At 47.9% G+C, this 11000-nt stretch overlaps 1 protein-coding gene across 1 annotated transcript; it reads left to right on the forward strand.

Annotated features, from left to right (window-relative positions):
- The first annotated feature begins 241 nt into the window (after positions 1 to 241).
- LOC138492886 (zinc finger protein 268-like) lies at positions 242 to 2502 on the forward strand. The gene is made up of 2 exons (XM_069620200.1): positions 242 to 406; positions 598 to 2502. Exons 1-2 carry the CDS (start codon positions 242 to 244, stop codon positions 2500 to 2502), a joined length of 2070 nt encoding a protein of 689 aa, XP_069476301.1.
- The last annotated feature ends 8498 nt before the right edge of the window (positions 2503 to 11000 follow it).

The following is an 11000-nucleotide window of genomic DNA, read 5'->3' on the forward strand; positions in this document are numbered from 1 at the left end:
TCATACAGATAGCTTGCTTCCATGCAACCACTTCGTGGTAGCATCCAGTAACCACGCCTGTTTATTCTGTAAATTTTGGGGGAGAGGTATATCTAGCGCTGAAATGACAATGTGTTATGTGCAGTAAAGAAAGCATTTCTCATTTGTGCTCTGAATTTGGGAAACGGTTAATTGAAAAGGCTCCTCTGAAGTCAAGGCACCTGACAAAATAAACTGACAAGACGCTTTAAACGTGCACACAATGTGGGAACACTTGTCATCTCAAGAACATACTTATTGCCCACATGAGGACATAGGTGAAAAACCTTATCAGCGCACTGAATTTGATAATGAAGTCCATTTGCATGATACAGTTATCAGCCACCAGCAAATTAATAAAGGTGAGAAATCTTATGAGGCACTGAATGTGGGAATGGGTTTGCTACAAAGGGAGTTCTTAGTATTCACCAGAGAACACATACAATTGGGAAACCTTTTGAGTGCACTGAATGTGGGAAAGGGTTTGCTCGGAAGGGACACCTTATTAACCACCAAAGAACACATACAGGCGAGAAATCTTATAAGTGAACTAAAGGTGGGAATGGGTTTGCTACAAAGGGAGTTCTTAGTATTCACCAGAGAACACATACAGGTGGGAAACCTTATGAGTGCACTGAATGTGGGAAAGGGTTTGCTCAGAAAGCAAATCTTATTAACCACCACAGAACACATACAGGTGAGAAACCTTATGAGTGCACTGAATGTGGGAAAGAGTTTGCTCGGAAGGGACATCTTATTAACCATATTAACCTTATTAACCACCAGAGAACGCATACAGCGGAGAAATCTTATGAGTGCACTGAATGTGGGAAAGTGTTTGCTCGGAAGGGACATCTTATTAACCACCAGAGAACGCATACAGGGGGGAAATCTTATGAGTGCACTGAATGTGGGAAGGGGTTTGCTACAAAGGGAGTTCTTAGTATTCACCAGAGAACACATACAGGTGAAAAACTGTATGCATGTTTTGAATGTGGGAAAGGGTTTGCAACAAACGGAGAGCTTACTATCCACCAGAGAACACATACAGGTGGGAAACCTTATGAGTGCATTGAATGTAGGAAAGGGTTTGCCCGGAAGGGACACCTTATTAACCACCAAAGAACCCATACAGGTGAGAAATCTTATAAGTGCACTGAATGTGGGAAAGGGTTTGCTACAAAGGGAGTTCTTAGTATTCACCAGAGAACACATACAGGTGAAAAACTGTATGCATGTTTTGAATGTGGGAAAGGGTTTGCTACAAACGGAGACCTTACTATCCACCAGAGAACACATACAGGTGAGAAACCGTATGAGTGCATTGAATGTAGGAAAGGGTTTGCTCGGAAGGGACACCTTATTAACCACCAAAGAACACATACAGGTGAGAAATCTTATAAGTGCACTGAATGTGGGAATGGGTTTGCTACAAAGGGAGTTCTTAGTATTCACCAGAGAACACATACAGGTGAAGAACTGTATGCATGTTTTGAATGTGGGAAAGGGTTTGCTACAAACGGAGACCTTACTATCCACCAGAGAACACATACAGGTGAGAAACCGTATGAGTGCATTGAATGTAGGAAAGGGTTTGCTCGGAAGGGACACCTTATTAACCACCAAAGAACGCATACAGGGGGGAAATCTTATGAGTGCACTGAATGTGGGAAGGGGTTTGCTACAAAGGGAGTTCTTAGTATTCACCAGAGAACACATACAGGTGAAAAACTGTATGCATGTTTTGAATGTGGGAAAGGGTTTGCTACAAACGGAGACCTTACTATCCACCAGAGAACACATACAGGTGAGAAACTGTATGAGTGCATTGAATGTAGGAAAGGGTTTGCTCGGAAGGGACACCTTATTAACCACCAAAGAACACATACAGGTGAGAAATCTTATAAGTGCACTGAATGTGGGAATGGGTTTGCTACAAAGGGAGTTCTTAGTATTCACCAGAGAACACATACAGGTGAAGAACTGTATGCATGTTTTGAATGTGGGAAAGGGTTTGCTACAAACGGAGAGCTTACTATCCACCAGAGAACACATACAGGTGAGAAACCGTATGAGTGCATTGAATGTAGGAAAGGGTTTGCTCGGAAGGGACACCTTATTAACCACCAAAGAACACATACAGGTGAGAAATCTTATAAGTGCACTGAATGTGGGAATGGGTTTGCTACAAAGGGAGTTCTTAGTATTCACCAGAGAACACATACAGGTGGGAAACCTTACGGGTGCACTGAATGTGGGAAAGGGTTTGCTACAAAGGGAGTTCTTAGTACTCACCAGAGAACACATACAGGCGTGAAACCTTATGAGTGCACTGACTGTGGGAAAGGGTTTGCTAAAAAGGGAATTCTTAGTATTCACCAGAGGACACATACAGGTGAAAAACTGTATGTGTGCTTTGAATGTGGGAAACGGTTTGCACAGAAAGGACATTTTATTGACCACCAGAGAACACATACGGGGTGAAACCTTATGAGTGCATTGCATGTGGGAAAGGGTTTGCTCAGAAGGGACATCTTATTAACCACCAGAGAACACATACAGGGAGAGTTTATAGGTAAGAAACCTTATGAGAGCACAGAATGTGGGAGTGGGTTTGCTACAAAGGGAGAGCTTTCTATCCACTAGAGAACACATACAGGTGAGAAACCTTATTGGTGCACTGAATGCACTTATTAGGCACCAGACAAAACATGCATGCCTGGGTCTATTTCAGTTTAGTGAATGTGGCAAATACTTTAGTACACAGGAAGTTCTTATCAGCCTTGAGACAGGACATGTAGGTGGTGAAGTTTCTGCAATTGACAGTGTTTCTGAGAGAAGGAGGTGCTTCTACAATGCTACCGAGTTTGGCATGGCGGTTGAAGAACCTGCCTCTACAGCTGTTCTTGGTTTCCTTTGGCACACAAATGATGGCTGATTATGATTGTTGTATCACTGCTGTTTGAAATGCATCCTTTCCTGAATATTCAGAAGGGAGACTGTACCTTCTGTATTAAGGTAACCATTTTATGGAACACTGCGCCCAAGGACCTGATGCAAATTAATGGACACCAACATTTTGGAAAAGCTTAAAGAGTCAGTGGTTGAATCAATAATTATAGAGCCTCATAGGATATATGAGGTGCCCATTGGGACCCCGACAGCTAGTAAGGGCTCTGACCTTAAGTGGAGGTCTCCCCTCATCTCTCGGCTTAGCTAAGGTCCAGCGCCTTTCTTATGCAACGGGGAAGCTCCCATCTACTGAAATGGAACCCAGACGACATCTTGGGCCGCATTACATGGATGGGGGTCAGACCACACGTTAAGGACGGGACCCGCTGAGGGACTTCAGAGCAAATAAAGGTACCGCTAATTGCGGTACCGTTATTTGCTCCTTCCCTATTCCCATTGAGCCCTATGCGGGCTCAAATGGGAATGGGGAAGGGCCATGGTGAATGGGGAATTACCGCCCCGTCAACCTTGGAATGGGGTGGTAATTCCGCCATTCACCATGCCGGACTCCGGCAGCAACCATGGCGCTACTAGCGCCATGGTTACGCCATCCGTGTAATGAGGCCCCTTGTCTTTTTCAATACTAATATTATGCTCTTGCTACATAAATTCTAAAAGTGGATTCGAGGGGCTCAGAGTGCATTTCCCTTCCCAACTTCATTGCACAGTTTTATCAATGTACATCCCTTACAACTTACGCCCAGGTTCTGCAACACATCCTTGGCAGTTCCTGTTGCATCTAATGCACATATATATGGATAGAGAAGGTTTTCACAAAACAGAAAGGCTTCCGGTAGAGAGGCATAATATGCATTACATAAGTTATATCAATTAGCATTTCATTGTACCAATGTCTTAGAGCCAAGAATGATTAACTTTGTAAAAGAGAAGTATTTGTTTACACATATACAAATCCCTCATACTTTCTCTCTAGAATAACACAATATCCCAACTTTCCACGTTGAAATAGAATTCAAACACATTTGTTTGTCTGGTAAGCATCAAGTCTTTTTTTTTTTTTTTAAACTTTATTTATTGGTGCACACAAGCCGATCACATACATTTTACAATCCCAAAGTAATTAGACTTCAATAATGATACACAATCAGGTATTCTCCGATTCTGATTCTTCCGCCATAGCCTTGTCCGCAAGGTATTGCTTGTACCGGTCCCACATATTTCTGGGTCTGGCTATGGGTAGTATAGAGTCTATATACATTTCTTCAGTATCGTTAGTCCACAACATGTCTTTCTCCCAATCTGCCTTAGTTGGGGGGTTACACTTTTCCATTTCAACAATATTGCCCTCTTGGCAATTAGCAGGCTCAAATTTAGTATTTTACGCCACATCGGATTCATCTTCCCCACCGCACCCAGCAAACACAACCTTGGCGTCCACAGAACAGGTAGATCCGCCATTTCATCAAGCGTTGCACAGACCTCCCTCCAGTACTCTTTCAATTTTATACATTCCCAAAGCATATGGTAAATATTTGCGCCTTCGGCATGGCATCTCGGCCACATTCCCGAGGTGGAAGGGTAGATTCGCTGAAGCTTTGCAGGAGTTTAATGCAGCCTATGTATTATTTTATAGTGTATTAGCTTATATCTGGAGTTGCATGAAATACTTTTGGTCAGCATGCATATTTGCGTCCATTCGTGGTCCTCTTTTTCTTGCCCCAGGTCTAGCTCCCAGTTGGTTCTGGATGAGTGAACCCCTTCTGGGCGTGTCTGGGTTATGATTTTATAGAGTGCAGAAGCTGTGACTTTTTGGGTTCCACTCGTGAACATATAGCCCAACCCCATATTTATTTCTGGTTCTTCCGGAAAGGAGGGGTAAGCCTTCTGCATGGTGTCTTTAATTTGGTGGTACTGCCATTTGTGTCTATTCGTGTTCCCCACTGCATCCTTTAGGTCGTCCCATGTGGCAAATAGCCCATCACGGAACAGCTGGCCACACTGCGCAATCCCTCTGCAATTCCAGTGCATAGCCACCTCCCCATCGAGTGAGAATGGTGAACGCGGGTCCCCCCATATCGGCATACTCGGATGATACAGCCTACCCTTGCCAAATATATCCGCTATCTTAGCCCATGCTGTGGTTGTCACCTTCGTGGGGTCTAAGGAATTATGATGTTTAGGGGCCGGTTGGGGCGTGGCTATGAGAGCCATGTAGGAGGACGCGTTCCAGCGGAGCTCCCGAGATCCTGAACAGATCCGGGCAAATTAGTGCGGTGCGACTGCTTATTGAATACCGACGATACGCATGCCAGCGTGAGAAAGTGCTACCTATGCACTGTGAACTTTTGGAGGACATAGTAGCTACGGCGGCGAAGATTGGGGAAGAAAAGCCGAGAGACGCTGAGGACAAAGGGCGACCCAAAATGGCCGACGTAGGCCCGAGACGGAATAGAAAAGAGTAGCGGGAAGACCCATCCAGGCCAGCGTACAGTGCGCCCACTCATCATTCGGAAGACCTGCACATCCCCAGAACCATGTCAAGTAGGGCGGTGCGACCCAAGGCGAAACAGCCCACGCTGGACGACTTCACCAAGACGCCTTCGAGCTCTAATCAAGAAATCCTGGCGGCGATTGCGGACCTGAGAGCAGCCTGGGAGTCGAAATTAGAACTGGCTGTCTCTGAATTAAAAACGGCATTGGACCTCAAAGTTGGGGAGGTCCAGGAGGACGTCAATCTGCTGAGACAGGACGTTAGGGTTCTGGCAGAGCGCACAGAGTCCCTGGAAAAAGAAGTTGGCCCGAACACGGCGGACTGCGCCACCCACAAGGCAAAACTGCACGCCCTAATTCAAAGGGTGGGCAACTTGGAAAGTAGAGCGGAGGAGGCGGAAGGACGAGCCCGCCGCAACAATATCCGTATTGTGGGCCTACCGGAGGGGACGGAGGGCCGTGACCCTACTGACTTTGTTGAGACCATGTTACTGCAGGAGATACCCGGAGGGGCCTTATCCCAAGGCTCCGCAGTGGAAAGAGCGCATAGAGCCCTAACGAGGAGGCCGCCTCCCGGAAACCCGCCTAGACCCATCATTGCCAAAATTCTTAATTACCGCGATCGGGAAAGAATATTGGAACATTTTCGAAAAGGAGGCACGATCAAGAGAGGAGCAGCAAACATCACGGCGTATCCGGATTACACTCTAGCTGTGCAGCGGAGCCGCATGAATTTTGGGACTGTGAAACGGAGGCTGAGGGAGGCAGGTTATAAATATATGTTGCTTTACCCTGCAAAACTGAAGGTCATACAGGCGCATAGAACTTTATTTTTCGAGACCCCAGAGGACGCCATGGAGTGGCTCGACACACAGGGGTGCCCGCAGGAATCGGCGGACCGGCCCCAGAAGGATTCGGAGGCGCTGCGGAAGGCGTAAAATGGCGTCGCAAGATGGCGCGACTCATGGACTCTGAGACTTGATTATAGTCGGTTCGGAACCTTCGGTATGGAAGGTCAGTTGGTTGTACTGTTTATCGCAAACACTGAGATCATTATCGAATGGGAGCCCCATGGAGCGATACTCTTTCCCCACAATAGCTTAGGTTAGGTGGCCATTAGGGCGACCTCACCCTACTGGGCTCCGTGCACTGATCGGTGATTGCGGAACTAGATGTGGGGGTGCCTGAGCTCTGTTGTTGAAGCTGGGCAACAGTTGGGGTGTGTGGTGTTGGGGGGAGGGTGGGCGAGGGAGGGGAAAGGGAGTTGGGGTTTGGTTGTGTGTGTAGTTAGTTGGGGAATGAGCTTATTCGCGGAGTGGCTGCAGTGGGACGCCTTCTGTGTCATGCGAACTGCTGGAGGTTCCTGCAAATGGGGTGGGAAGACACATAATTGCCATGGGAGACCTTAAGATTGCCACCTGGAACGTCCGCGGACTCAATAATTACTTGAAACGAAATAAAGTCCTGTTGTATCTTAAACGACAGAAGATCGACATTGCCCTGCTACAAGAAACGCACCTGACCCAACATAAACTAGACCTTGTAAAGAAAAAATGGGGAGGCACGGTGGTGGGCTCCACGTACTCGGCCTATGCCAGGGGTGTGCTGATCTGGGTGGCCCCGCATGTCCCACTCAGAATTGTATGAGAGGAGGTAGACACGGAGGGCAGGCTGGTAATACTGAGGACACTGATTGAGAACAGAGAACTGAGAATTATTAATACATATGCCCCCAACCAAAATACTGCTATATACTTTAGGACTTTATGTACACGCCTGGGCCCGTGCGCAGAGGAACCGATTATCTGGGGGGGGGACTTCAACTGTGTTCTTGACCCCAAGATAGATAGGTCCGACAGTAAAGTGGCCAAGCCCACCCCGGCGGCTAGGGCTTTACGGGTACTATTAGACGATTTTGGACTAGAAGATGTCTGGAGACTGAAACACCCCACTGCCTCGCAGTACTCTCATTATTCGGCCCCTCAACAGCTGCATACGAGATTAGACTATTTCTTTGCCACGCCAGAAGTGGCGATAGCAACTACTCAGATTGAATACAGAGCGAAGGTACTGTCGGACCATTCGCCCTTGGTGATGGCCTGGCAATATGGCCGCCCCAGAGGGCGGATACCAACATGGCGCCTTCGGGCGGAGGCGCTTAGAGACCCGGTCTTCAGAGCGGATATTAGAGAGGCGATTATAAGGTACTTTGAGGAGAACACGGGCAGTGTAGATTCGGCTGGTACACTTTGGGAGGCCTTCAAGGTGGTATTGAGGGGCGACGCTATTTCCAAATCAAAGGGCCTGCAGGGGGGGGTTCTAGCTGAGCTAGAGAAAGTGGAGAAAGAATTGGAGCGTGAATGTACCAGAGCGGGGGGGGACACAGACCTAGTACTCGAATTACAGCAACGATGCTCGGAGCTTTGGGAGCGGCTTTGCGACCTCAACTACAGAAAATACGTGGAGAGGCAGCATGCAGGCGGTGACAAAACTGGTCGCCTACTGGCATGGCTTTATAAGAGGGAAACCCCTAGGACCCCGATCATGATGATAGAAAAGGAAAATGGGGAGGAGGCTCACACTCAGGAAGAGGTTAACGCCGCTTTCTTAGATTATTATAAAGCGCTGTATGAGGACAAAGGGGAAGACAATCTAGATAAAATCAGGGACACACTGGAAGATATGGAATTGCCTAGAATTAGTGCAGAGGAAAGGGAGGAGCTAGATGGTCCCATTACGCTAGATGAACTGGAAGAGGTGGTGAAGCGGCTACCTACTTGCAAGACCCCGGGCACTGATGGACTCCCAAGTGAGTTCTACAAAACATATAGCGCAGAGATACTCCCCCCCATGCTGGAGATGTATAATGAATCATTTGAGGGAGGCCGATTGCCGGACATGCTCAGAGAGGCGCTGATTGTGCCGCTACCCAAGCCTAACAAGCCGAGACAACACTGTGGGTCGTACAGACCGCTGTCGATGTTGAACCAAGACAGTAAGATCCTGACAGCGGTCCTGGCGGACAGGCTACGCGAGGTTATCGGCAGACTGATACACTCGGATCAGACAGGTTATGTCCCTGGCAGGAATATAACCCATAATCATAGGCGGCTCCACCGGGTGATCGAAGAAGGGAACAGAAGGGATGAGGAAATGGCAGTGATCTCCTTAGACGCAGTCAAGGCATTTGATTCGGTGAGGTGGCCGTGGCTGTTCGCGGTCCTGGGGGAATACGGGTTCGGGCCAGGCTATATCAGATGGGCGAGGCTGCTGTATAGCCAGCCAACGGCTAGGGTGCGCACGGGATCGGTGATATCCGATAAGTGGCGCCTTGGTAGGGGTACTAGACAGGGATGTCCTTGGTCCCCGATGTTATACATATTGGCCCTGGAACCCTTAGCGGTATATCTTAGACAGCAATATGACCTGGTGGGCATCGAGGTGGGAGGAGAGAGCCACTTGATATCCCTATATGCCGATGACTTGCTGCTCTACCTAAAATATCCGGAGGAGAACCTCCAATATGTTTTGGAGGTCATGCAGAAGTATGCCGAATTGTCCGGCATAGCGGTTAATCCCGGCAAGTCGAGCATGTTCCCCCTAGGGTATTACTCGAGGGTCCCCACGGAAAGCTTACCGGTATTACCCGTGCCTTGGGCAACCGAGTCCTTCCGATACCTCGGGATAGACATATATCATACTGTGGTAAACGAACATCTGCACAATACTGCAGTTGCTGTGGATAAAATCCGCGCGTCCATGCGATTTTGGGAGAAGCTGCCGCTGGCGATGATAGGGCGGGGGGCGCTGCTTAAAATGGTTGTCCTGCCTAGACTGTTGCATTTCTTCAACAACATACCATACTTAATACCTAAGAAGTTCTTTACCAAACTCGACAGTATGTGCAGGGACTTCCTATGGCACGGCACTCGCAACCGAGTGGCACTGTGGAAGCTGCAAAACTTTCACGATAAGGGAGGGATCAAATTACCACATTTTGAGGCCTATTATGTAGCGAGCCAATTGCAATATGTTACACAGTGGCTCTCTGATGAGGAATCTCCCGAGTCTAGGTTGGTTGGGACAGATTGTGCCCCGTTTTATTTGAAGGAGATCATCTGGGTCCCTAGACAGGACTTAAATCTTCGCCCTGGCATGCTGTTACTTGGGTGGAGAATGTGGCGTAGAGCATGTCGGCTACTGGAAAGCCTGGACCCGTGTTCGCCGCAAGTGCCACTGGTCGCCTTGACTGCGGGGGATAGCCAATTTAGGAAAATGATCAGAATATACTGGGAATCGGTTGGGTTGGCCACGTTAGGAGATATATGGCAAGATGGGGCCATCAAGGATTTTGCAGAACTAGAAGAGGATACTGGGTTACATGTGGGCCAATACGTTACATACCTCAGGTTGGTACGGATTATCCGAAAATCTTGGCCTGAGACGGTGTTAGCGGAGGATCCGGACGCCCTGATTGACACGATATATGATATATCAGAGGGCGGACACGAGATCTCCAGATTGTATGAGGTGGTGATGTCCCGGGTGGGGAAGGACCTGATGGATTTGAGACTAGAATGGGAAACGGATTAGGGGACTCAGATGACTGATGGGATGTGGGAACGGGCTCTGGGATATCATAAAAAAGTGTCCAGAAATGATAGATTACAGCAAATCCAACTATATATCACGCATAGAGCGTACATGACCCCCAAAAGAATTGCTAAGTTTGCGAACACAGGCAGACAAGCATGTCCGAAATGTAACGAGGAGGACGCGGACATGACGCATATGTTCTGGTCCTGCCCAGTAATCGAAGTCTTCTGGGGAGAAGTGTCACAGAAGTTAGCAGACAAAGGGGTCCTGATAAGCATTGACACGGCCTGGGCTTGCCTCCTAGGGGGGTTCCCTAGACCGAAGAACACCAGACATCTTGGGAAACTGAGGGACCTAGCGTATATACTCGCTAAGAGGAGGATAGCCATGAACTGGAAGCAATGCTATAAACCCAGGATAGAGATGTGGTGGAGGGATCTGCAAAAATGGGCGGAAGCTGAAACCATGGTCTGGCAAGAGGCATGCAGTAAATGTGGGGAGGAGGATGTGGGCAACCTAGTAGCCTGGAAGTTGTTAGTTACTGGTCTGTTTGGGGTGCAAGGGGAACCTACTGCCTCAGAGGAGGAGGACACCCGACCCCTCCAGGTCGATACAGAACTACCCTGTCGATAAGCTCTTGGGGGGGACGGGGGGAGTGCAGTGTTGTGTTTTTTTAATTGTCAATTGTCCTATTGTACATAATGCCACAAGTTTGTTTTGTACTGTTTTCATTTAAAATAAAATAAAAATATATTTTTTTAAAAAAAAAATGTTTAGGGGCCGGTTCCAACATCTTATGCAGTGCCAGTATTGATTCTCTTGCTTGTTGGTCAAGTGGCGTTGGCCCCGGGTCAATAAAGTTTGCGGTCCAATATGCAGCATAGTAAGCCTGCGCCAAGAGGTAATATAGCTCCGGATCCGGT

Source organism: Ambystoma mexicanum, chromosome 10, assembly GCF_040938575.1.
Source record: "Ambystoma mexicanum isolate Mex_15411 chromosome 10, UKY_AmexF1_1, whole genome shotgun sequence".
NCBI lineage: Eukaryota > Metazoa > Chordata > Amphibia > Caudata > Ambystomatidae > Ambystoma > Ambystoma mexicanum.